This window comes from Podarcis cretensis (assembly GCF_951804945.1).
Source record: "Podarcis cretensis genome assembly, chromosome: 1".
Taxonomy (NCBI): Eukaryota; Metazoa; Chordata; class Lepidosauria; order Squamata; family Lacertidae; genus Podarcis; species Podarcis cretensis.
In genome coordinates, this window is record NC_137170.1 from 53,831,934 (window position 1) to 53,859,867 (window position 27,934).

Here is a 27,934-nt window from a genome sequence, read left to right on the forward strand (position 1 = left end):
GTGATAAGAACTCCTGCATGCGCCTGCATTCTCAAGTAGCTGTGCCTGACCACATTGTGTGGACCCCTGGGGTTTCAAGGAAGAGAAGCACTTTCAGCATACAGATTATAACTGAATCAAAAATTTGACATTTCAGAAGAAGCATTGCATGTTGAGCATGTTTACTTGAAGGCCAACTCCATAAAAATCAATAGGACATATTCTGAGAAAATAAGATTTTTGGACGAGAGCACTAACCTGAAACATATGTTGTTATTTCTCTTCCTGGAATCTAGCATATAGGGCAAAGTTTCCCCTTCCCTAAAGTGTGCTGTGTTCTTCCCTATTTTTCTTCTTCTTGCACTACCACTGTATCTTGTAGGTGTCTTGCAAATGGACTCCTGCTACCACCATGACCACAACTCCTCCTCCTAACTTGTGCCATCTCTTTCTCTGCCTTGGCCATATGAGCACACAGTAGCATGACTAAATGAAATCACATTCTTGCCTTTTTAATAGAACTAGAAATGGCTATCCTAGTATAACCGCCCCCCACCCTTGAATTCACGAGCCTCCCCACTTTTCTGCCAGCCGAAGCAAAGGCAGACTCATGGCTGATAACAAAGCTCTCCCACCCGCTATAATTAATGAGATAAAAGCACATAGAACAGAAGTTTATCTGGGATATGCTGTGAGAAGAAATTTTATTCTGCAGCTGCCTTCAGTGAATTTCCATTCCAGTCGTGTTTGGCTTCGGAACTGGAAGAAATTGCAAACTCTCTCAACAATATCAACCCACAAGGAGAGGAACTGAGTAGGTTTCAGGGCTGCTTCTGCTCTGCTGCCCAGTTTTTTCAGCAGGGTGATCAGTGTGGTGAACTAGTCAGAGAGGTAGGCAAGGACTGGGGTGGGGAAAACCTTGGTTTCAGTTCCTACTTTATCATGTATCTCACTGGTTGACCTTGGCCAGCCAACCTCTCTCTGTCTAGCCTGACTTACAAGAGTGTTTATAGGGTAAACTTGGGGCAGAGCCCCATTTGATGTTGTGGGCTCCTTGAAAGAAGGTGAACTTAGCAGTGGAACAAGCGTTTAGTTTTACTGTGTGTTTTGTAAATAAGGATGCACCTATCCAACTGGCTAAGCATCTAAAGCCACATGTTCATCCTTGACATACACAAGATAAATTGAGGAGGATCTCTAAATTTTGTAAGCATAGGACTGAATGAATGCCATGGCCGAAGAACACAGTTGGTTTGGGATGCAATACATCATTGAGTCAAATCGTTTTTGCATTAAAACCAAATGCATCTCCTCCTTGAATTTGTGGCTGGATTTGACCCTGCTTTTCTCTAACCTCTAGTATTTCTCATTTCAGCTTCTGCCCAAGCCAGCGACTGCCTGTGAGTCACCATGGCAACCAAGCAACCTCCCCCTCTGATGAAGAAGCACAGCCAGACAGACCTTGTGAGCCGCCTGAAGACACGCAAGATCCTAGGGGTTGGAGGGGAGGATGATGATGGAGAAGTTCATAGGTCAAAGGTAACAAACATTTCAGTTTTCACACTGCTCTGGTTATCTGAAGGTTGGGGAGGTTGGCATTCAGCAAAGGGCTGCATTTCTGGTTACTGCCCAGCAGTGGGAAGACCTTTAACAAACTATCACCCACAATTAAGTTGGAGGTCTTTAGGATCCTTCTCAGCCCTAAGGCAAGTTATTGCTCCATGGAATGACTAATAGTTCATGCTAAAGTTAGTAGCAAAGGGGGAAGACCTTTTGTTTAAGCTAAGAAATAATTGCAGCTCCTCAGGAGTATCAGCAGTGATAAGGCTATATAGGAAGCCAAGCAGAGGAGAGATGAAGGAATTTGATATTCCAGACTTTTGTTCAGTTTGCCCTACAATTATTATCTTGTTCAACCTGCTTTCTAATCAATTGTACAACAGTTGTGTGTTGTACCCAACAAACAGAGCTCTTGTGTATCTCAATTAATTGCAAAATCTAGTGCGGGAGATGATAGATTCACAGCTGTGGGTTGAATTACAAGGCCTATGGGGGTGGCTAGTTAAAGCTGCAGTTCTCACCTCATTAGAGACGTGTCTTTGTAGATGTAGGAATATTCTCTGTAAAGTGTTTCTATTCCCCCCATGAACAGAGAGGTTTGATTCCTACATGCCTTCTGCATACACAGTCCTCATTCTACAAGTATGTGGTTAGTCACTGTAAGAAAAGAATGCAGGGTTTAGGTGGACCTTTGGCCAGTTCCATCAGGGATCTTCTTATGTTCTTTTCTTTCAGTGCTGCAGCCATACATCATCACTTCTTCTTTTTCCTGCATCTGCAAAACCAATCTTTCTCTCTGGGCATTTTCCATATATCCCAGATCAAAGCTGTGCTTCAAAATGCAGACTGTCCAAAAGCTGTTCTACAAAAAGTGTGTAATTTGTCACAGACTCAAGTTAGGAGCTTAATATATCCTCTCGAGCTATCGGAGCTCTTTTGTGTGTTGAGAGACGGGTTTTTTTATTCTTTACCACTTTGTGCGCAAGCCATAACTGCAATACAGACTTGAACTGGTGTAATATTCTTTAACTTTCCCCTAGGTGCTGCAGTTCTGTGTGGGAGGCTGGAGATCTTGAGCTGAGGGCTCTCAGCAGCCTCAACAAATTACAATTCTTTGCAGGGAATCTGTGATAACTTAAAATTTATATAAAACCAATTTTCAACTGTGGGCCGGTCCACCATCCCTCAGACCATGTGGTGGGCCGGACTATATTTTGAAGAAAAAAAATGAACGAATTCCTATGCCCCACAAATAACCCAGAGATGCATTTTAAACAAAAGCACACATTCTACTAATGTAAAAACCTGCTGATTCCCAGACCATCTGCGGGCCAGAATGAGAAGGCGATTGGGCCACATCTGGCCCCCGGGCCTTAGGTTGCCTACCCCTGGTGTAGGAGAGCCAGTGTGGTGTAGTGGTTAAGAACGGTAGTCTCGTAATCTGGGGAACCGGGTTCGCGTCTCTGCTCCTCCACATGCAGCTGCTGGGTGACCTTGGGCCAGTCACACTTCTTTGAAGTCTCTCAGCCCCACTCACCTCACAGAGTGTTTGTTGTGGGGGAGGAAGGAAAAGGAGAATGTTAGCCGCTTTGAGACTCCTTAAAGGGAGTGAAAGGCGGGATATCAAATCCAAACTCTTCTTCTTCAAACTCTTCTAGGCTTATATCGCTGGTTTGAATTCTTTCTCTTTATCCAGGACACACACACACACACACACACACACACACACACACAATCAATCCTTGGGCAAGGCTAAATTCCTCCAGGCGCACATCTCTTTGGTGGGTGGTTGGAAGTTGTAGCCTAGAAAGATCTAGCATGTTGACTACTCTTAGGTTACGAATAGGATCCAAACACATCACCTGAAGTAGCAGGTGTAACTTCTTGGTAATTTAAGCAGGCTAGAGAAGAAACAAAACTGGAAAGGTATGTGCAGAAAAAATGCAGGTATTACGTCTTCCAAATTGAAGGGAGTGTGGGTGTCCTGTTTGCTAATGACTTCTAGTGCAGAGAGTTCGTACTAGAATTTTATTTATCTTTTAAGCGCTTATCCTAAGGCTGTTAGGACCTTGAAAGAAAGTTGTAAAAGAAACAAATGAGGGGGAAAATAGAAGGAAACCGTAACAGCCTAGAACTCAGCAAGAAGTTGCTGGTGTTGATTAATCATTGAACGAATGTGCTTTAACAGGACCCCAAAGGGAAAGTTCTGAGGAACTCTTGCTAGGTCTCTTCTTCTTTTTAACTTTGCTTGTTTACAAAAATAAGTAGAGCCATAACTCTTAGGGGGAAACTCAAAAATACCAATTGTTTAAGGGAAAGGATAACAATGCAAACTCAGCTCTGGGGTTTTGTACAACGGTAGGAAGGCGTTTGATCCTCTCTCTGTTAGTATGCTTTGTATCAGTGCTGCCAGAGGATCAGAGGTAGAAGTGTATGGAATCTCCATCATATGGTTCTGCCTGGGATCTCTCTCTTCTCTATTCACAGCAGCATGTAGTTCTCTGCTTCTGCTGCAGCTTTTAGTCAACTTTGCCATGTCAGGAGAGGTCTCTGGTGACTTTGGTAAGGCAGGGGATTTGAGGGCTCTTGCGCCCACGTGACTCATGCCCATTGCTCTGTGCACACTCTGCTTTTACACACGGCTTTTTTTTATTAATGGATTGACCTTTTTGTCACTGAATCCTAGTGGTTGCTAAGCAACTTATTTATAATGACAGCTATTCTGTGACTTTTTAAGCTGTTACCTTTTAGTCATACAGATGGTAGATAACGCAGTAACCTATTCTAAAATTGGTTCTGCCTCTTAATAAATATGTTTAAGGAGACAAGTTGTCCTAGAAGCAGTGTGTGTGTGTGTGTGTGTGTCTGTGTGTGTGTGTGTAAAATTCCTCATAAATGGACGTAGATGTCAAATCATCTCTGAGGACTGTGAGCTTTAAAAGAAAACTAGGACCCTAACTATTAACACTCAGAACTTGCAGCTCTAAAAGTAGCTTTAGGCAAAAAGGGTTGTTTTACTTCCCTAGAGCCTGGAGTTAGAGCTGTATTAAATTTGGCAAAACCCTTGACATGGCCATTTTGAACTTGCTATTGTTCTGGGGAAGTCTACCTGAGTCAACCTTGCTAAACAGTCATGCCCTAAGCTAAATGTGTCTCCAAACTACAAGTCTCCTCCTCACAAACATGAGAGTTGTAAGACTTATTGAAATTGACAGTCAACTTGGTCTGAATCCATCTCATCAGAAGTATTTGCATGCATCAGCTTGAAGAGGAAACTCAGCACCATGTCAAAGACCAGGCCTGGAGAAAACCCATGTTTTCCTCATTATACTTTAGAAATACTAATCCTTCTCTCAGCCCACCTCACCACCACAAATCAGCTGTGTCGTCTTGGCCCCTCCTTGAAGTCTCAGAAGATGAACCAGAGGAAGCGATGCTAAGTTTTCTCTCTCTGCTGTGCACACAACTTGACAGTTTTCATATTTCCCTTTGTGTCACTTACTGAATGCAGGAAATAACAAAGAATGGCATGTGCAAACTGTATTTCTCTCCCCAGCTGGCAATGAGAAGCTGGAGATGGGCAGGAAGCAACCAAAGCCTGTTTAAATTCCCTTTGTACTCATTTCCTTCTAAAACGGCCCCTTTCTTTCCTGTGACTTGTACTTCTTGTTGAGTATCTAGAGACTTTGCTGCTGTGATCCATTCTTTAGTATTGGAGTGGCTGACTTTTGGCCTTCCTAGATGTTGCTGGACTAAAATTTCCATCATTCTTCTGACCCTTCACTTTGCATGATGGAGCATCTCTACAACAGGGTAAAAAATACATCACCTTTAACTTCACTGTTCAGTTCCTTTTACTTACAAAAAAAAATATCAAAGAAGGGCTTTTGTTCTTTACTTTTGCATCAAGTAAAGACTGGATGGGACTCTTGAGAAGGTGCTAAACCTCACCTTTCCAGTTTCAGTTTCTCTCTACTGCTGGATTCAAAATTTTATTTGTTAGCCTCTATCTGTTTGTCTGTCTGTCTCTCTTTTGGAACCAAAGCTGTGTACTGTATTAGTAAAGAATCCAATTCTCCTCACTTTCTTTGGTTGTCTACAGCTTTCTGCCCTTTTTATATGGTTCATCTGAAGGAAAGCGGAACCCTGCTGCCTCAGGCCAAAGGTCTATCTATTCTAGCATTCTCTTATCACAGTGGCCAACCAGATGCCTTTTATGTTCTGGCTCTCAGGTCCTTAACCTGCACAACCCAAGTCTGCCCCAACATGCAGTGGTCGAACACATGTATTGCATGCAGACGTCATCTCCAGGTGGGGCTGGGAAAAATTCCTGGAGGGCCACTGCCAGTTAGCATAGACCAGCCTTCACCAATTGGATGTTTTAGATTAAAAACGCCCTAACCAGAGCATTGTGAAGTCAAGCAGCTAAATTGACTGATGGCCTGATTAGAAGGCAGCTTCATCTGTTTCAAACGGAAGGTATGGATGTTTGTTCCCTGCTCAGACCTAGACTTTCTAGAGTTGAAATGGTCTGCCCCTTTACTTTATAGTGGCTTTGCCTATGCTATTGCTTAGTGACGGTTCAGATCCTAAGGAGAGCTTGTAGTCTGTGCTGTGTTACCAATGCTATGCACATTTCTGGAGTCTGCAGAGGTTGCAGATGTGTGGTTTGAGTCACTCACAGTGTGTGGCCTATGACCGACTATAGAAACTGCCCCCCCATGTGTTCAGAGCCAGCATGGCTAATGGTCAGGAACAATGGTGGTTGTAATCTAACAATATCTGGGGAGCCACAGGCTTCCAATCTCTGGTTTAGAATGTCAGAAAAATATTTAAGCTGCCATAATTTCATCCTGTGGTTCTTATAATCATTGCAGACTAATTCTGCAAATTGAGATCTGTAGAGCGAAGTATACATTGCACTTCATTCGCTGTAGGAAAATATGTGGGCGGTAAGTCTAGGATTCTATACTACCCCTACCCCTTCCAGACAATGTTTTTGCAGGCTGAGTCTGAGTCAGTTACCTTACTCTTTCCTTTGAATTTCAGATCAGCCAAGTCTTGGGCAATGAAATCAAGTTTGCTGTGAAGGAACCCTTAGGGCTCAGGTAAGTTTGCAGGCAGAATCTCTGTGCTCAGACTACTAGCCAAGGGCAAAATGAGCTGAAGGAAGGGCTGCAATATTGGCACTGAACTTCTGTATGTAGGCTGTTTCTTCATTGTTGTTAATGACTTTAAGAATAGCAGAGACTTGAGTGGAGAATTTTTCCAACTTGGTGTGAAGTATATTAGGTTGTTGCATTTGGCACATATCTCCTTGCACCATGGATTTTAAAGGAAATTTCCCACCTGTGCAATTTCCAAGAGGAGCAGGCAGCTACCAGTACAAGATGCGGGAGGCAAATGCTTATGTTTCACCAAAGCAGTACTGTGTCCCTCACCTGAGTTTTTTGTGTGCCAGGTATTAACCAAGTGAATAGTTCTTCACAAAGTTCACTTGGAAACTTAGGATATTGCTCTGTTTAGTGCATCTCAGTACTGGATTTTCAGTGCTGCCACAGTAACTTTTAAAGATGAATGCTTTGGCACATGGGAGAATGGCTGTAAGGAAAAGGGTTCAAAAGAGGGAATAGAACTTCCTAGTTCTGCTTATGGGTGCAAGAGCCCTCTTACAATAAATTCTGGGCTTCTAGAGAGCAGTTTTTGGAAGAACATACTTCTTGCAATTGCAGTGATGTCCTAGCTCAGAATATTTGATGCAGATTTTAGGCATCTGTGAGCACTTTTAAAGGACACTAAATTGAGGGTCTGGGGGGAAAGTAAGCCATCTGCTTCCTGCAAGCAGAGGGACAGTTTGAGTGGTGCTTCAAGATGTGATCCATGCCTACATTTGTAGCTGTCCAAATGGAGAAGGCCTGTCTGAATAGAGCCTGTAGAAACCCTAATTGTGTGTAGGTCAAAGTTGCAGAGGTGTCTTTGAAAGACGGGGAAGTTTTTGTCGATGCGCCTAGGATATTTCACACCTCCTGTTCTCATGAGCAACCCTTGTTTAAGACAAGTCCAGTCTCCCCCCCCCCCCCCCACCTCCGTTTACTTTCACAAACTCTTTGTTTCTAGCTTAAGTCAACAGAGATGATCTTAATTCAGGATTGGGAAACCCCTCCAGCAAGGCCGGGGATGATGGGCGTTGCCGTCAACATCATCTGGAGAGCCACAGGTCATTCCTTCCCCCCATTCCTGTCCTCATGTCTTTCCTTAGAGAAACAAAAGTGGCCACTTTGTATATAAAACTGACTGGGGGAGAATGTTGTCTTTAGACTGTTAAAAGCTTAGATGTTCCCATTTGACCTTTCTTGCAGGGTTTGGCAGTTTGTGACAGCTGTCATGTTTTCTGGGGTTGCCATCATGGTAAGTGACCTGCTCTAAGGTGGAATCTCAAGTTGAGCTGGGGTGGGCATTTGGTTCAGTTTTACATGTTGTACTTTATGGGATAACATACAAACCAAAATACAGCTTTCCTTTGATACTTGTAGTTTTCTGAATTCGATGCATGTATTGGGGGAAAGCTTGCATAAAAATGGATACATGAGTGAAAACAACATACAAAATATGTTCTGTTCGGGGAAATTGTTTGCAGAAATGTGCACATTTAGGCAAAATGTGCAATGAAATGCAGACAATTTTCTTATGAGGACATTAAAAAAATAAATGCTGAAGGGTGGAGAACTGAAATTAAGATGGGGGGAAATGAGCATCTAAAATTGACAAATTTATCCATCCTAGTCTATAAACCAGTCATACTTGGTACCCTAAAATGAGCATTTCCCTTTCTCCTCTTTATTGCTCTACACCTCATTGGCCTTTACACTTGCAATGGGTGGCTGTGCTGCTCCTCTTCCTAACCAGGGCTCCAGCTTCCATCTGCATGCATTTATTCTTTCCCTAGCCATGCATGCTCATCTCTCCCTTCAGTTGAGGACAATTTTTCTGAGTAAAGCAGGGTGAAGCACCGTAAGCTTTCTCCGTTGAAGTTTCTTTCTTTCTTGTAGGCTCTCGCCTTTCCCGAACAGCTCTACGATGCTGTCTTTGAGGAAGAGTCGGTCAACAGTAAGACACCTATCCGTCTGTATGGAGGAGCCTTACTAAGTGAGTGCATTGCTGCTTGGCTAACCGATTGCTCATCTCGTGATGATAGCTGGGTGCATGCTACAGAAATGGGGGTGGATTTCCTGGGTGGGGGTTATGCCCTGCCACTACAATACGCACAGTTCACTTCTATGGAGCAGGTGTGAAATATGGTGTGACCACAAGCTCCCCTTTGAAAAGTTAAAGGGCCTGATATCTCTAAAGATATTCAGATTAACTGCTGAGATGACCAGCGACATTGGGTGCATCCACAATATTTTGTGGATATTTTGTACCAATAGATAGAGTTTGGTAACTACCTTATGTGGCAAATACTTCAAGAGGTGCAGGGAGCATTGGGACAGCTGGCTGTTAAGTCTTGTGGTGTGTGAAGGGGAAATCATTTTGCCCTGATCACTACAGCAGCTGGTCACTTCAATGCTGTGGCAAAACAATGGGGTGAGAATGGTGCTCACCGCAGATTTCATAAACTTGTAGCAATTGTGCCAGTAAGCCGAGATGCGATATTATGTTGTGCGTCTTGTGGAGCTGGAATAGTCAAATGATTGGTTGTGGTGGCTTTGCTCCCAAACAATAGATACCAAAAGCTATTCTGAGATGAGCATTGGAAGAGTTTGTAAAACTGTTTCTAGATTGAACCCTCTACAGTGCCGGTGGGTGTTAACAAGCACCATTGAATGTTTCTCCATAAAACAACAAACTTTATATATCTGGAAAACTAGGTTTAGGGAGAAGCCAGCTAGTATTTCCTTATACCCCCAAAGGCACACTCCTCCACTGCAACATGAGACAGCTGGATGCCAGCAACCAGTCAGCTAGTTTTGTAAGTTCAGGGGATCTCTCTCCCGGCCCCACCCCTGCCAGTGGAGAAGCATTACCTGTTATCTGGCTAGCTGCTTTAGGAACTATTGCAGTATCCATAGTGCCACATTCCTCTTGCTTTTTCTGGAAGATATTTTGAGACAAAGCCAGCTTGTGCTGGGCACAACTACGTAAGAAGTAAGGCAATGCATTCTTCTTATAATTGCAGGCTTGTGTCTGGTAGTCAGAGGCAATTCTAGTGCAGCTGGAAAACTCTTTATTTACTTATCCTGTAAGCCTGTAGCATCGCCTAGTGGTAGCAAGTGGGCATGCAGCAGTTTTGTTTTCCTCGGTGGCTACATTCACAGCACTCATGTAAAAAATCACTATGCCACAATTTTAAACAGTCATGCTCTCCCCTTTTAAAAAAAAGAGGATTCTAAGAGCCTCTGTTTGTTAAGGGTGCTAAGACTTCTATTTCCAGAGTGGTTTAACAGTCAATCCCCCTTCACAGGGAACTCTGGGAATTGTAGTTCTCTGATAGGAATAGGGCTCTCCTAACAGCTCTCAGAGCCCTGAACGAACTACAGCTCCCAGAATTATTTGTGGGAATCCATTACTGTTTAAAGTGGCATCCTAGTCCGTTAGATGTACGGTGTGGTACATCTCCCAGTACTGTACTTTCCCCTCTCCATACCCATCATGTCTGAGTATTTCCTCTTGCCTAGAGTTGAACATGTAAAATACATCTGTCTTTTAATGTGTATGGAGCCAAAGAAGGGGACAGGAATAGCTAATGCAGCTTGCTCTTCCTCAGCAGGTAGTGTAGGACATTAGCTTTGCCTTGGTACTCTTTGTTTTTGAAATATACAAGCAAATTTTTGTTCCCGATGAGATACAGTGTTATCTTCCCTAGACCTTTTTGCCAGGCTGCTTTTGGTTCTTGTGCTTCTTCCATGGGTTGCAGAAAATGAAAGGCTGCAGCAGGGCTAGAAATGTCCTGGTGGAAGTGGATGCACACATCTGCCAGTATCATTAAGGGTGGGGAGGAATTGGCTTCCTTCCTTTGCCTTTGGTATTGCATATGTAGTGCTCCTATTGATGAGAGAAGGTCCTCTATGACAGGAGAGTACAAGAGGAAATTGTGTGTGTGTGTGTGTTTCTGTTTCTGGGTGTAAAATGCACACGATCACAACAGATGCCAGGCAAGCTTTGGAAACTTAAATCTTATTAAAAACTTTCATATCACTTTATGATTTGATATTGTTAGGTCAGTTTTAAGAGATTTCACTATAACTTCCGTTTGATGATGATGATAGCAAAATTTTAAAGAGCATATTAATGTGTTTGTATCAACAGCACTTCTTAGAAGGCTATGTCTTTCTACATGTGGCTTCAGTAGATGACACCTCCCCTTTCCCTCTGTCATCCCTTTCCCTCCAATCATCTTTAGGTATCTCCCTCATCATGTGGAATGCTTTGTACACAGCTGAGAAGATCATAATGCGTTGGACTCTGCTGACAGAAGCATGTTACTTTGGAGTACAGTTCTTGGGTAAATATGCCTCTTTATGGTCACAGGCACGTGCTCTCCCTTTGCTTTTATCATGGAAGGGAAACTTCGATACACGGGGTGCGGTGTCATGCTGAGGTTAATCAGGCCCAAGACACAGCGGCGTAGCGTGGGTTGTCAGCACCCGGGGCAAGGCAAGTAATTTGCGCCCCCTAACCCGGGGCAAGGCAAGTAATTTGCGCCCCTAACCCCTAACCTGCCGCCACTGCCAGCTTCTTCTTGCTGCTGCCTGGGCTGGTCGGATGTGGTTCTCTCCCGCGCTCAGCGCTGCGCTGGGCGGCCGCTGCACTGTCCCTCCCCCAGATAGTCCCTCCCTCGCTCTCTCTCCGCTCCGCACCGTAACGCACGCCTGGCACCCTCCCCCTCCACAGTGGGCGGCGACCCGGCAGCTCAGATCAGATTCGCACAGCCAGCACTGCAGTGAGATAGAGTGAGTGAGCCAGGTAGGGGCAGAGAGCTGCGAGTGCGAGCGCGCCCCCCCCCCAAATGTTGCGCCCGGTGCGGCTGCCCCCCCCGCACCCCCCACGCTACGCCACTGCCAAGACACACAGGCCTTTCTTTGCAAAAGGAGAATGCAAGGATACAAGGACTAAACATTCAGACCAAACATGAAAGTTCAAAGCTTTTGTTCCTAAAAATCAATATTATGAAACTGGAATATTTCTTGTCCTTCAGAAGAGAGAAACCCTAGAAAGAGGTGAATAGAAATAGGAATGAAGCAATAGCTCAACTTAGCACACTAACCCTCAGTCATAACACACAAAAGATGGGGTGTATTCAGACAAATGCATACCAAGGACCCAGGTTAGAGATCCTGTAACAAGCAAAAACAGGGAACGGTGAATGCTGCTGACATGTGTCTCCTTGGATGTCTCTGTATTAAGGCTTTTCTGAATTGCAAGTCTTTTCTCCAGTTTGTTTTCTTGGACCTCTCAGCTGCATTATTTAGAAGCGTTTATAAACTACTTGATATTTTAAGAATCTCTTAAACGGCACACAATATAAAAACAAACAATATCATTAAAACAAAAATACAATGCAAGAAAACTGTGCCATGGAAGCACGCGGAAACAAAACAAATTGGGATTCACATGCTGCAAACAGTACATTTGGGGAGGGAGGGGGAAGTAAGGGTGCTAAATCCAGTTTAATTGTGGAACCTGAATTTGCTGGTATGCAATTAGATTCTACTTGCCAGAGCGCAACTTGGCCCTTGAGTGCCAAGTAAAATCTCGTAGCTGCTTTGATTGCATGCCTGATTTTTTAAAGGTGAAACACGTTGAAGACATGTGTCATAGGTTGCACTCTTAAGGCTGCTGCTGCTGCAGGGAACCCACACCACAGAATGCCTTTCTGTGGCATCAGTAGCTCATGTGAAGTGGGATGTGTCATTCAGCAAGGTCTTACCTACTTCAGCACCCGTCTCTCACCAAAAACAAGCACCCCAGCTCTGTTTCTCTGTTAAACGTAGGAAGAGCCTGCTGGATTCAGCCATCCTGCTCTCACAGCAGCCAACCTTTGGGAAGCCTGCAAGCAGGGCCTGAGGGCAGCAGCACTCAGGACCAAATAGACCCTGCTTCATAGAAGCAACAAACTGCAGCGCTAACTTGCAACCAAAGCATCCATGTTCTGCCAGAGTAGGCATGAAGTGACCTTTTTTGTTTTCTCAAGAGGTGTTCTAGAGGGTTTTGAAAACATGTCTTTCTTTTCTTCCAACCTGCCTTTTCTCTCTCTTTCAGTCACCAGCATCACCCTGGTTGAGAGCGGCCGGGGGTCCACGGGAGCCACATTGCTCCTCATCAGTCGGGTCCTCTTTGTACTTATCAGCTTTTATTATTATTACCAACTTGGACGCAGACCCAAGAAAGTCTAACCTCCTGGACAGCTGAGGGCTGGTGCAGAGAAGGGCCGGTCATAATTACTGCATTCCTTTCGCTCATTTTTGTGGGGCTTTTTTTCCTTTCTTTCTTTCTTAAAAAAACAACAACAACCAGACTTCCTTATGGCATGCATCAATGTATAAATAAATCCAGTGCTGTTGTTGCCACCACACTGGACGTGGAAGAGGAGAGTTCAAGATGACTCCATGGTGCCTATGGGAAGAGGCGAGGAAAACAGAGATAAGGCGGCAGATTCAGGGACGTGGGTGGGCAAGATCAGCTATTCGTAGCCATTCTCCTCTGTGAATCTAGGCAGTGGCACATGATCAAAATACACACTCGTGGAAACAGAGTATCATATCAAAACGACATTCAAAGGGCAAAGAAAGTGATATCAGCTCTGTGTACAGGGGACGGATTAGGAATCTTCTCTCTACAACTAGCAATCTGCTGTTGGGGCTTTTGGTAGCATTCCCTTCGGTTGAAATGTGTGCTGGGGACTTGCCATATAAAGGGCTCAAAAGGAAGTTCTATGGCCATATTTTCCTCATCTTCTAGGACCTTGGAAGTCAGAGATTCCTTAGGTAGTGATGTCCTTGCTATTAATGCAACCTATTCTTTTTTTTTTTTTTTTAAAGAGCATTTGCTGTAGTAATTTTAAGAAATGATTCCACCTGATTTTAGGAGTTCTTGTGAAAATATCAGATTTGGCTATTGCTGCCTCTTTGTTTTGTGGGGTATCTCTCCCCCCACCCTCAACCCTACCACCCCTCTTCCTGTTGGTTTATTCTGTTGGCCTTTTTAGTTCTAAATGTTACAAAAATGCCTTCAGATGATTCTGGATGGAGTCTGTTAGAAAGGAAATGGGGCAGGGGACCAATAAGGAAACCGTGAGTTCACACAATCTCTTTGTTTACAAAAAAATGGCAACACACAGTAATACACTTGAACAGAAGTGGGCAAGATGTGGCCCTCCAGATTATGTTGGAGCTTCAGCTGCAGCCAGCCTCTGCCAGCATGGCCAACCATGAGGGATAGTGTAAGCTGTAGTCCAGCCACATCTGGAAGGCCCAGGGATTAGCCACTTCTGCACTATATGGTTTAATTGCTGCCCGGCACCAGCCCTTTCAAAAGGAAAATACTATAGTTTTGTGGGAACACATTCCTAAATTGAGTAACCAAGAAAACTGCAGGAAAAGGCCGTGATAGAAAGTGGTTGCATGTACTTGCTAGACTAGTTCAATGCATATGCTGGAATGACATGTGTATTAGCCTTTCCCCCCCACTCCCCGATTGTGGTGGTCCTTCTAGCCTTCTGTGAAATAGATTAGCAGTGCAAGAGGCTGTGTACATCTGATTCCTCTGTCACTTTCCACAGGATTATACCCCAACTTAATTGCTTACTTTTACCATATTGTGAGTTTTGGATATGAGTCTGGGCCCAGAGGCATGTTTGCACATCAGTTGCCTGCTTGGTGTGAGGAAGAGGCTGCCATAGGGCTGCAAAGTCTCCTGAACTCACTGGCTGTGCTAGAGAGTGGGATCAGTGATGCTCTCTAGCTTTGATGGCCTCTGTAATGTTTGTCAGTAGTGATGGACAACCCATCCCAAACATCTGAGGCATTCTGACAATTGGCATTTCATTCTTAACCAAAATTAAAGCAATGAATATATTTCATTGATATCTCCTGCCTCAGTCTCAGTGTGAATAATGTTGGAATGACTAGTATAGTTTTGATGTTGAAGGATGTTTCTCTCAGTGTGCCAATGAATTTTTCCCAAATAGGCAAACAGACCAAAGTTTGAAATCTCTCCTTCTCTTCCCCTCACCCCCTACCCTTGTTGGGATTTCAAATATAATTGGGAAGTGTTTACCATCCTCCTACAGACCACAGTCTTATTTATTACTTTGGGCTCTGCTCTAGCATTTTCCCATTTTTAAAGCTTTTGATAAATGCAATGAAGTTTCAAATCTCAGTCCTCCATAGATGTGTATTAGTCTTTGCATTTTGTACTCCCCTTGAACTGAGACAGGAAGAATTCTGTATTGGTTGTGGATTCAAAGGCTGTTTGTCAGGACAGGTGTGTCGAGATGAACCAGCCATTTTGAAGTGGATGCAGCAAATCTAGGACAGCTGCCTGTGTCTCCACCTTTGTGCCAGGACTGCAGTACCTACACGGGAACAGCACACACTTTACCCTTTTGAGCTGAGACAACATCCTTACACCTTCAGCAGCAAGAAGAAAATGTACTCAGAAAGTCACACAAACCCTTCATGGACTGTTGGCAACATGCGCCGTCTTTTGCCTGCAGTGGTCTCCCGAAGACTTTCTTTACCTTCTTTTGGCATCAAACGTCTGCATGAACTTGGACTACCATGTATGTTGCAGTTCCAGGCCGCATCAAGTGGGTCCTCAAAAACTATTTGAACTGAATATCCATGTTGATCATGCAAGTGTAGACTTTAGAATCCCAGGGTAATGGTGCCTAGTGGTCCAGCGTGAGGTTTAACTCCTCCAACCTGAGCAATTTTGTTAATGCTAGTTTTAAGTGTCACTCTCAGTTTTTTCGTCTGTATGTACACTATGTGAAACAAGTACGGTTTTCAGCAGTTGCTGCCTGGCTTTGAGCATTTTGCATCAAGGAGGGTCTGGGACTGGGGCTGGGCCTATTTTGAAGATGACTGGACTGGAGAAAGAGGAGCCTTTTCAGTTTCTTTCACCTGATGTCCAAAAATCATGAGTTGAGCTGAGGGAATGGGGGAAGGAGGAACCATAACTGCTTCCAAATTGCAACTTTTTTGTCTACTTTCTGGTCCCAATGTTTATACAATCGGCATTTGAAAAAAACAAAATCATCAGTAAAGTCAAATCTGCTTTCACTTTGACCAAAATTCACCTTGGGATAGTCAACAAGTCACACCGATAGTGGATACCTGGCCTTGTAGGGCTGTTACCTGAGGCATGTTCTTGTATTTGTGGCTGCAACAGGCATGGGTATGAGTTTCATACAGAAGAGAAGAGGCATTGCTCAGTAGTAGAGCACATTATGTACATGAGGCCACCATAACACAAGAGATCCCCCCCCCCCCGTGGAATCCTGTTGCTCATGCTGTTGTTTTTCATAACACATGCTACCTTCCTCCCTCATGCAACTGGCCTTGATCTCTATTTTAGAGAAAAGCAGGCAAAGCAATTCCAGAAGTGTTAAAATACTTTGCACACAGCAAGGCAGCTACTTTGAAGCCACTGTGACTCAGGCATGGGGTGCAAGAAGCTCCCTTAATGTACTCCCTTGAATGGTAGCAGCTCTCTCAATCCTGGGATCTCCTATAAACTCCCTTTTATTAACCTTTGTATAGCTTTGCCCTGTGAGAATTAATTTGCTGCTACTCAAGTGGGTTTTTTGTGGGGGCTTCTTTTAATCATTTGCAGAAATGTGGTTTCACTTGCATGGTTTCCACATATGTTCCCTGCTATTGTTCCTCTGATCAGTTGTAGCTTTAGTGCTGTTTTTAAACTTGAAAGGGCTTCTTCCCTACATGATCTCAGCCATGTGGGAATCATGTAGTGCCATGTCCCCAGCCAACAAAAGCAGGGTGGGAACATTTCCCCAGACCAGTGGTCACTGCTTTGCCCAGTACTAGTGGGGGCTCTATTACACAGCATGACTAGCTGGGATTCCAAATTCCATACTGAAGCATGATTATCCCCATGCTAATGCCATTAATGCACAGGGCATTTCTTTGTCCATTCAGATGCATATCCAGTTTATTTCATTCTACCTCAGCAATAGGGGTGTGTCCCTCTTTCCCAACCCACACCTCAACAGCTGACCCCTTAAAAAAATTCTGCACTCTTTTGCAAACAAGAGTGAGAACTAAAAAGACGTGGTTGTATGGGATTATGGTACTCGCTCTAATAATGTGGCTTTTAACCACTGCTGCCATGCAGTATTTGAGGTGGATGCCAGTGGCATCAAACCCAAGTTGATAGCAGTGGTAGGCTGTTGTTGCTAATGTAAGACTAGCCAAGACAGGATGCACAAGACAGAGAACCAACGCAGCTGCAGCCACATACTGCTTGCATGTCGCTGCACAAGTCTCATTTTACCAGTTATCCTATACATAAAATGCACAGTTAGTGTTCATCCTACCTTTCTCAAAATCAAAAATGACTTTGTAACTGTGCACACAATTTTTTTTTAGGCATAGGTCCAAATTTACGAATGGCTTATCACAGAACCTTCGTTATGAATCCTGGACCTGAAAATTCTTTCATCTAGGTATATATCTAGGGAGGGGGATTCCCAATCAAATATTCATCATTCACCTTGTACCTCTTAACACCCAGCATTCTGAATGTCTTCTACATAGTTACTTACAGTGCAATCCTGCGATGTATCTCAGAAATAAGCCTGATGAAGTTCAACAGGACTGATGACCAGGAGCAGGTAAATAAGGAATGGTGACAGTAGCCCAGCTGCATTCCTATTACAATAGGAACAGATTAGCAAAGCAGTGTTTGCAAAGTAACAGAAGTACCTAAACTCTTTCCAAAGCTACTGAGGCCTTTGAGGTGATCTGTTTGGTGAATTTATACATCTTCCCCAGTCAGTCATCCCACACTTTCCAAGGCATTACCATGCCACTTGCCCAACATCAAAAAGTGGTTTTTTTAAAAAGGGGTGGATTTATTGCACCAGGGCAACAGAATTCTATAACCCACTAATTGTACAGCCCTAAAGTTCCATTATGGACTTTATTAGTTTAGTTCATTAGCTATTATATTTGTATACCACCCTTCAGCTGAAGATCATTGGGCTGTTTACAACATAAAAACTACAAAGAGAAAAGAGATAATAAAAGCAAAAGAAACCAATAAGCCCCCTCCCACAGACACAATTTAAAAGCCACAAAAGTTAATCAGCCTTAGGCTTGGTTGAAGACAAATATTTTCACCTGCTGCCTAAAGATACATAATGAAGGTGCCAAGCAAGCCTCCTTGGGGTGAGCATTCCACAGACAGGAAGCCCCCACAAAAAAGGCCCATTTATGTGGCACCACCCTCCAGACCTCTCATGGGGGAGGTACATGACGGGACTCAGAAGAGGATCACATCAAGTCCAGATTGGTATATCTGGGGTCCTCGAGGTATTGTGGTCCTGAGACATTTAAGGCTTTATAGGTCAAAACCAATTAGACCCAGAAACTAACCAATAACCAGTGCAGTCAGGCCAGGATCAGTGTAATATGCTCAAAGCTGCTTACCCAGTGAGCAACCTGACTTTAATTCTTCCTGTAACATACTGCATCTAGAGTCACCCCTGAAAATAAAAAAGGCTTCCTGAAAGTCAGCAGAGGTTTGGAAAATACTTGCATTTTTCATGATTGACATAGACCCTCCTAGCTAGAACTAGTGTTCACTGTTTGGGCTTTAGGAAAAACCACTGTCACAAAGTTTTATCACTCCTGTGAGAAAGAGATAGCAGGTGTGGTTTTTTTAAAATGTAAAAAGTGAAGCCATTTTTGGTATCATAGTGTCTTTATTTTTGTCTTTTTATTTTCATTTTCCTAAAGAAATGCACTTGGAAACTGTGCAGAATTACTTCGGCGTAGTGTTCTGTTTTATGTTACAAAAACCCTTTCAATATAAAAAGCATTACAATAGGGAATACAAGTTAAATTAGCTCTAGGTTTCTAATAAAAGGAACATTTAAAATAGATTTCAACATTTACTTCAAGTGGCCCATTTTCCAGGCACTTGCAACAGTGACAACAGATGGGGGCGGGGGGGGGGGGAAACCGAGTGGATCTAGGTTCACAAAAACAGATTACAGACATAAACTTGAGGGTGAAGCTCTCTCTCTCTTTGCAAGTTCCATTTCAAAGCTTGGGAGTTGTGCAATACCTCAACTGCTCAGAGTCATTTCAGTGGGACTTGCTTGAGAGCTTTATGCTGGAGTGCGTCCCTTCCTCTGAAACAGCTAGTTGGACCCAGTCAGTGCTGCTCTCTACTTGCACAGCACTGGGAATCCAGTGTTAGGCTTTCAATTTCTTGGAAGTTCATGTTTCAAATGGGAAGTTGATTAACTTCCAGGTATACAGCAGTTGTGTGGACTAGGGTGACTGGATTAGTCGCCTAAATGTTTCCCTGGTACATCCTTCCTGAAGCCCGGGAAGCTTCTGTGCAGCTTAAGGAGGACGGAGTGATGCTCACAGTGACATCAGGACATCGGTTCCTCCAATTGTCCTCGCAAGCTGGCGCCTCTGGCCCTAAACATTCCCTGCAAAAAAAATTCACTGCACACCACTGGTATTCAAGCTTGCAGCCTAACTAACCCCCCAACGCTAAAATGGAGGAAGTCAGTTGCAATGGAGTTAACAGAGCTTCTTCCAAGTGTCATTAGAGATTTGGGTAAGAGAGTTCTTTTCCATAACACAGCCCAGGTAGCAAGTAAATAACCTACAGGAGGGGGCTATGGCTGGGTTCCCCAAGAACCACAAAACCAACCAGATAAAGGATTGTTCCTTTTAGACCATGAAGGTGCAAATATTTTTTATTTGAAGTCTTGTGTTCAAGTAAATGAACATAACATTTCCTTACCCCTCAAATGGTTCCTTCCCAGTGTTGGGGCTCATTCCCACTGACCTTTTGCCCCGTGCTTTGTAGGCACAAATCTGCACTTTCAAGCTCCATGTCCCAGCACTTTTTGTTTTTCTTTGCCCTGGTTTCCCCACTCTTTATTCTGCATTGGAACAAATGGCAATTCAGGTTTTCAGTAGATTGCTGTTTGCTCTGTTTCAGCTGTAAAGAGCAGGTTTTCACAGGGAAAGCACTAGGGGAAAATAATAATAATAATAAAGTGTTCTGACACAGAGCTTTCAAGTGCAGAGCTATGCCTAGAAAAGCAGCACAAAAGGAAGTCTGGGTGAGCCCTTGGTGGTGTTCCGCAGTTGCCACAGATGCCTACACTTTGGACAGATGCTACTGAAGTACTAGTCATTTAGGTACACAGGCAGGGACCATCTCAGCAACAGTTTCCACAATGCTCTGAAGCTGTTTGTGTTATCTTTACCAAAAATGATGGCTGTGCACATGACTGATTTAAAGAAACAGGGAAGATGAAGCAGGTGGATGGAAACTGAAGAAAGCAGGCAAGAGAAAACCAAATGCCAGCGAGAGATAGAAAACGTCTCCCACAAGGGAGAACACAGGCCACAGCAGCAGCACTTTTGAAAGAGGACAGTGATGTCAGGAACCTAGACTCAAGCTGCCATAAGCTCTCTGCAGGTGTCCTTAAGCTCATTGACAGAGAGGGTGTGGGGTTGTGCACGTTGTCACCTTCACCCCAAACATCTTTCCACAGTGAGTAAATAACTCTGGAGCAGGGATCGTAAGCATGTTCTGTTGAACATTCAGCTCTCTTGGTGATTAGGAATGCTGAAAACACACTGTTCCAGAGGGTTAGGGAGAACTGCAAAAGGTGTTCAGCAAAACATGCTCACAATCTCCTCTTCAGACCCAAGTGAGAGGTCAGGAGCAGTGGAGTCACCCACTTGGCACTGCAACCTCTTCCTGGGTATAGCTTAAGAAGTTTTTGCCTTGTCTGCCATGATTGCCATTTAAAGTGTGGCCATGCTCACTTTAAAGGTCAGAGGAGACAAATCCTTAAAGGGTTTTTGGGTAGCTGGCGCCAGCTGGAGCAAACAGCACTGTAACATCCATTTTTTCAGTTGTGCTGCGCATTTCCCTCACTCTACAACTTGCAGAACTCAACTAAATTCAAATGAAAACCATACCTTTTATGGGAGAGATTGTCAAGGATCACACGAAGATTCAAGTCAGCATTTGAAGTCATTTGTTAGGCAGAGATTCATTATATATTTTTAAAAGCATTTTCTCATTGCTTGCCTCAAGTGGGGCAACCTCCACTGTTTCTGAGATAAATGCTCATTGATGTGCTTCCCAGTATACCTCACGAGTTGCCTTTCTCAAACTCTCATGCCATGTGGTATCACCATATCCCAGTCCTTTTTCCAGTTGCCTACTGCTGCTTCTGGGTGCCGCATATATTTCTTTGCCAGTTTGTGTCTCCATAAGCCACTTGTTCAGCATATTACTTTCACTATGGTCTTAACAACTCACCAGCATCTCTGGCAGCACAGATGGGAGAGATTCAGGTCAGGGCATATGCCATTCCATTTAAGTTTTTCGTAACTCATGGGAAGTACTGAGTGAGAATTGCTCAGAACATAAGCAATGTACAAGAGTCACAAATGAAACTGTGCAAAGGACAACTGCAAAGGTTTCTCACTGCTTTCATTGCCGTTTGGGAAGATATATTTTTTTTCCACACAGCTGAAAGGCACACACTGAAACATGAAGACAACAAGCTAATCAGTTGCTACAAAAGGCCAAACTAGGCAACATAATTTGCACGTAACATGGTGGTGACAAAACACTCAAAAGCTTTAAAAACAAAACAAATAATTATTTCTCCTTAAGGGAGACAGCACCAACAATTACAGATGAGAACATTTTTTTTTAATTAAACAATGGTGAGGGAGTCTGCTGTAGAACTGCCTTTGTCTCCCCCCCCCCTCACAGAATACTGAACACAAAATCCATTATGACAAAGAAAAGGTATGCACTAAGTTTCTGATTTCATTCCATCCTCCTCCTGGACTTGAAAAGGATGCCTCTTCTGCTATTGTCCAACACAGCAGGCTCAGCTCCTCCTATATGTTTCCAGGTGAAGGAATTTATCAATTCCTCACGACACAAGAAAGCTTGAAGCATCTTGATATTTCAGGTGATAGTTTTCTGCCCATCTTGACTGAGGACTGTTGTTTAAAACTGGCCTGACCTGTGTCCGTCACAATGCTTTGGCTGAGCAGTTCCCTTTGGATGCTGAATCCTGATCCTACTTATATTTGGGGGGAGGGCATCCTTCACTTTCTCACCAATTGATGTAGCACAATCATGTTAAAGATGTGAGTCCCACGCGGCATCCAGCTTCATGGAGACCACCAGAACTCACTCCCTTCCTGTCTCGTAGGCCCCTAGTGCAACCCAGTGTGTGTGGCTTCTGATGAATGACGGTCCTGGGAAATGACAACATAGTGCACAGCACCTCAAAGTTCCAGCCCCTGAAGTACAATCCTTTTGGTCATTCATATATTACAGTCCTTCCCCACCCCCACCTTGTTAGCCAAAAAACAATAGTTCATCTTCTCTCTTTCCGTTCTTCAAAGCGTGTAGTCGGAATATGCTCAGCTGGTCATGGAAAGCTTTCTACTGGATCCCCCGAAAGAGGCACATGGCAAAGATCATGGCAAACAGCTGAGAAGAAGTTAGAAATGAGACAAAACAGCCCATTAAAATAGAAAGACTTGACCAGACTCAGCTGTGGTCCAGCTCTCAAAGCAAGCACACCACAGCACAAAACAAGCATGAAGGGCACGAAGTCAAATATGCCCCAAAAGAGCCCCCTAACTGGGGAATTCTGAACACAACACAGATGTGTACATGTGTAACATTAAGGGTTTTTTGAACTAATGTGCACTTGCAGTTTAAGTGCACCTACTCTGCTACCCTAGCTGGAAAAAGGGACAAGCTATGGAACGGTTGGCTTAGGTTTGCATCTGAAGCTGTGCATGTGATTTCTCCGCCTGCAAACGAACCATAAACAAACTAGGTTTGTTACTGACTTCCCAACCATGGTTTGTTTGGGAGAAACAGACCAAGGTAATGCTCCATAGTCTGTTTAGGAGAAACAAATCATGGAACATTAGCTTGGTTGCAATGCTAATTCAGCCCTCTGTGGTTTATTTCCCAATTAGCTAATGGAGGAATGAAGTGAGATTATTCAAGCTGTAAGCCGCCCAGAGTGGCTACGGAAACCCAGCCAGATGGGCGGGGTATTACTACTACTACTACTACTATTATTATTATTATTATTATTATTATTATTATTTGTGTGTCAGTACATTGCTTGGTATATGGAATTTAAAGCAAACCACGGAGCTTGGCTTTAGCATTATATGCAAACAGTCAATATCCTTTGATTGTTCTATTGAACTGTACAGCATTGGCCAATATCACTGGCTTATTTAAAAAAATACATTTAAAAGCCCTCTTTGCTGGCAAAGTATCAAACATATGAATAATTTCAAAATTAATAATTAAATGTATCTATTTTGATTTTACAATTTCAGATAAATAAAACCCCTTGAATTCATTTTAGATACGAATTCAGAATGAGCAAATTCGTCATGTCTGATGCATCTATTGTTTACACTATGCCCAACAGCAGAGGGCAGTGTCTGGTTATATTTTCTCCCTTCAAATAAATTCTTCCACTTTTAAACTACTACAGATAATATACAACTAAATTAGACAGGAAGATGTGGTGGGAAGCTACAAAAAGGAAACCACATGATTTATGGTGTTTAGCGTACCAACTCAAACTGCCTTGAGGTTTAATTTACAATTAAAAGGTATGCAAATTCTAAGTAATAACGAAACCTTCCACTATACCTCGATGGCTAATACGCCAATGGCAAGAGCTCCTGCAAGGTACACGTACGTCTCAAAGGAGTTAAGTATCACAGTGTAGCAGCCCTAGGAAGAAAGAAACTGCCATGAACCAAACTCATAGTCAAAGTGTTTCAGGGGTCATTTTTTATGACCTGGTAAGACATGAAATGACAGGTCCCTCTTCAAGCATCCCTGGAGGAAGGCATTAAAAGTTCATTTTGACAGCATAGCCCATAGGGACACAAAAGCTGATCAGCTAAGCATAATCCAGGAGTTACAGCAAGGCTGACAGAAATATAACTACAGAGACCCCATTTGTTCTACAGGATGCATAGAAACGTAAACAGATGAACAAACACATTGTGTTGCAAAGGAAAAGAGTTCAACAAGCTGACTTAAATTTTCTTTTTCAACCCAGCTCTGGAGATGCAACTTCTTGAATTCCAGACACAGTCATTAATTAGTTTTACAATACTGAATGAGTCTAGGTCAACTAGTATGTTTTTTCTGAGGTGCTACCATCTTGACTTTTAGAAGACATCTGAAGGTGGCCTGTTTAGGGAAGTTTTTAATGTTTGATGTTTTATTGTGTTTTTAATATTCTGTTGGGAGTTGCCCTGAGTGGCTGGGGAAACCCAGCCAGATGGGTGGGGTATAAATAAATTATGATGTTGTTGATGATGAAGCGGAACTGCAACATCTCCATTCTATGGCAATGAAAATCGCAAAACCTACCACCTTTAGAAGAAGTTCACGTCATCTCTCTGGCTTGGCAAGATCTCAAGTTTTCAAACATTTTGCAAAATCTATCCCTTTTAAGGGTGCACCACCAGGGCTCTGCAGAGGTTGGGCCACCACTGTATCCACAGCCTCAGCAGCAACAGCAAAACATAGGCAGGATGGCAGGGCCTGATCCCTTTGCCAGCTCTGGGCTGGCACAGCTCTTAGCTTCAGGCCAGGCCCAACGCATGGCAGCTGTGAGACCACATCTTAAGGTCCAACTCAGCGCCACACTCTCCCTGCCCTCAGAACGTGTAGGGACTTACCGCTGGCCACCACTGGTGGAGGAAATGTCAGTGGGCGTCCTGCCCACGCAGCATGTTTGGCAGCAGGCTGGTTTAACTGCCAAAGTTAACAGAAGGGACACCTCCATTCCATCCACACACCTGCCCCACTAGACTGTGTTTGGATTGCTCTGCCTGCATCTACTCCAGCTTGCCTTGGATATAGTTTATAAGATCAAATCAGGGTAGGTAAATAACAAAATTACATGCCGATAACACTGAGTCCTCAAGCCAATGGCATTGCTCTTGGATCTGCAAGTTGCCACGCTGTATCAACCATTCTGGGTCCCTCAATTTCCTGCCCATGTTTCCTCATGTTTTGACACTTTACTCCAAAATAATCTCTTGTTCACCACACACACCACACCTGCCCACAGGACTACTCACTCTCCCCTTGTACATTATTACATGGACCACTTAGCCTCTTTGCTTCTGCTGAACTTGAGAAGCAGAGATTTTGACTAGATGGCACTAGAAGGAAGGGAATATTCCTTGCAACTATTGGAACAAATATGCTGCCCAAAAGAGCTGGGCAGGGACTGCCTTCACTACTTCTGCCAGTTATAGGAAACACAAAACAGGTTTCAATTCTGTATGGCGGATGGTTTGCAATTGTGAAAGCCGTCACAGATCCTTGGGTTCAACTTTCTCTCCTGTTCTATAGGCATCCTGTGTGGTGTTGTGAAAGTTACCACCTCTCAATCTCAGTTCCTCATCTGAAAAATGTGGGCAACAGTAAATCACATTGAAGGATTGTGGAAAGTATCATGAAAGATCATTGAACACTTTTGTTCCATGGTGTTAATCAAAAAAGAAAGGGGCAAAGTCTACATCAATTTTGGCAAAAATAAGTTTTAAAAGGGACTTTAAGATGGGTGCTTGCACACACCATACGTACATTTTGCCCCCAATAGTTTAAAATCCCATTTCTGTGTTGCCCTTACCTGTTGGTTTTGATACATATCATTACCCCTGAGACACTCTTCTTTGTTGATGAATGCTCCATTACGAGATTGGAGTTCCCGTCGGCAACAAGCTTCAGGAATTGCATCGTGTGAATACAGGGGACGAAGATGAGGGCCAGTTTCAAAATCTTCTGGACCATTGACACCACAGCAGCCAAACTAGCAGACAGGAAAGGTGATTAAATAGTGGATACTGTCTCTCTGCAGGACAGGAGGCATCACAGAGCCATTGAAAATAATATGAAACCTGAATGACAGAAGATGCATAGGAACCATCCATATTCAAATATGGCAGTATTCAATATATGAATATTCAGTATTGAATATGGCATATTCAAGTATGGCAGGCTGTGTGGCTTCTGCAGACATACAAACAACACACAATTCTAGATTCTCTCAAAGCTTTCTGTGCTTCATTTCCCCCCCCCCCTTTCCTCCCCACCCATCCTTTTAAAAAAAGCTTGTGACTAGCCATTAGGATTGCGAAGGCAAGCTGGAAACTGTGGGTGTAACATATGGCGAAATCTTCAAAGATCAAAGTTGGCTCAGGGGAGTTTCCAGTGCTCAGTCTTTAGTGCCCTGGATAATTATTTGCTCTTTCTCATAATTAAGCAACACAAAGTAATTCTGAAAAATAAGCATACATGTGCATGTAAAATCCACATGGTTTCTACTGCATAATTCAGCCTTTCTTGGTGCAGAATGTAGGTTGCCTCAACATAGAATATACACACATCTCAATATTGCTTTTAATACAGTGGAACAGCTTCTCTGGGAGTTTAAGACAGATAGAAAGGAAAACTACAAAGCCTGCCTTAACACAGAATGTAAGTGTTTTTTGCTGTTGTAATTAGTTTTATGGATAATGGCCAATGTGATTTATCCAGTAGAATAAGACATCCTCTCCTGCCTGCCTATCTGCCCAAATCTTCCTGTAGCTGATGCTCCATTGGCACAGCCAAATGTAATGTACAGAAGGACTCTCGGTTTATTTTTATTTTAAGTAATTAAATATTGTCGGTGCCTGACTGATGGGAGGATGCGATTAATATTTGACTATCTTCAGAACTAATGGACAAGCATTATGGTTAGTCTCTCCCTGTCTTCTTAATAATATAATGCTAAAATGAAAGCCATCACAACCAATTGTCACATCAATTACAGAGAACTATTACAGAGAACATTCACCATGATCCAGGAAGAGCAGGGGTGGGCAACCTGTTGTCCTCCAGGTGTTGCTGGACTACAATTCCCATAATCCCTGACCATTAGCCATGCTGGCTGGGTCTTATGGGAGTTGAAGCCCAATGATGTTTCAAGAGCCACGTTCCTTACCCTTGAGATAGGGCATGGAATCAGGCTTGATTGCAGACAATCCACCAGGCTGATGCAGCTGCACGTGTGTAAAAGAAACCAGAAATACCAGCCAGCTGTTTGTGAAGAAATTGGGAGTGGCGTTTTGTCTGCCATCCATTTTCTCCCCAACAAATGGAAGGCAGTCATTGTATCATAACCATACATATCTGTCTAGGCTTTGTAAGGCTACTTAAAGGGGACTAGTGACAATTCATTAGGGCTCAGGGTCCATTTGCAGTGATGCACTAGGCAAGCTACTACTCACTGTGATCATGACAGAGTTCCAGGTGGAAGAGAAGACGTCAGAGTCATTGTTGCCTTGATAGTGCTTCTTCAGTTCCTTTGTAAAAAACTCTCTGGTCAACTGCAACATACAGAATGAAGCAAAATGAGAAATGATTCATGCCTGCTATTCAAAGTGCAGAAATATAGTGGCTAGTGGTGCTTAGATGCTGCCAGTGCTCTGAGCACATCACAGATTAACCTTACAAGGTCGTCTAATTTTTGTGATTGAGACGGGGTGCTAATTCCACCTGGGTCCAGGATAGCTAGCACGAGAGATGCTTGCTGATAAATTGATAGGTGACCCATATCCTTTATTCTGAGCTGGGATAGAAAAGGCCATGGCATGAGGGGATTTCATATTCCCTTGAAGTTTGCTCAAGACACTCCTCCCTAATAATTTGAGAGAAAAGACTTCAGTTCAGTGGTGGAGCTTATGCTCTGCATGCAAAGGTCCCAGGTGAGGTTGGGAAACCCTGGAGAAATACTGTACTTTTCTCATGCCATCTCTTCCTGCAAGCCAAGAGGGAGACATCTGTCAAGTTTTGTTTCAGTTTAAAGTAATCTCAGCTTTTGTGCTGCATTTGAACCAGGGGGCTGGTCAAAACTGTAAATGAAGGTTCTTTAAAAGTACATCTGAACTAGACAGAAGCATTCCTCCCAGCCACTCAGAAGGAGGAGAGAAAAGGGGCAAGGATGTGAACTCTATGCTTTGCTCAGGTATGCCGAGTCTCATTCATGCAGTGCTACACCATGGTTTAGCACTGTGTGTGAACAACCCTAGTG

The 27,934-nt window shown here is 43.5% G+C and overlaps 2 protein-coding genes across 7 annotated transcripts in view; one reads left to right on the forward strand and one right to left on the reverse strand.

Annotated features, from left to right (window-relative positions):
- The window catches only part of TP53I11 (tumor protein p53 inducible protein 11), a 49,960-nt gene extending 34,409 nt beyond the window's left edge, over positions 1-15,551 (forward strand). For both annotated transcript variants that reach the window (XM_079952813.1, XM_079952814.1), the window contains exons 2-7: positions 1,355-1,518; positions 6,589-6,647; positions 7,899-7,947; positions 8,589-8,685; positions 10,940-11,041; positions 12,799-15,551. In XM_079952813.1, coding sequence (XP_079808939.1) covers positions 1,390-1,518; positions 6,589-6,647; positions 7,899-7,947; positions 8,589-8,685; positions 10,940-11,041; positions 12,799-12,932 — 570 coding nt within the window. In that variant the 5' untranslated portion in view covers positions 1,355-1,389 and the 3' untranslated portion in view covers positions 12,933-15,551. The remainder of the gene's footprint in view (positions 1-1,354; positions 1,519-6,588; positions 6,648-7,898; positions 7,948-8,588; positions 8,686-10,939; positions 11,042-12,798) is intronic.
- Positions 13,589-27,934, reverse strand: part of TSPAN18 (tetraspanin 18) — a 178,149-nt gene continuing 163,803 nt past the window's right edge. For all 5 annotated transcript variants that reach the window (XM_079952717.1, XM_079952716.1, XM_079952714.1 and 2 more), the window contains 4 exons: positions 27,132-27,230; positions 25,490-25,669; positions 23,482-23,565; positions 13,589-22,284 (listed from right to left, as the gene is read on the reverse strand). In XM_079952717.1, coding sequence (XP_079808843.1) covers positions 22,237-22,284; positions 23,482-23,565; positions 25,490-25,669; positions 27,132-27,230 — 411 coding nt within the window. In that variant the 3' untranslated portion in view covers positions 13,589-22,236. The remainder of the gene's footprint in view (positions 22,285-23,481; positions 23,566-25,489; positions 25,670-27,131; positions 27,231-27,934) is intronic.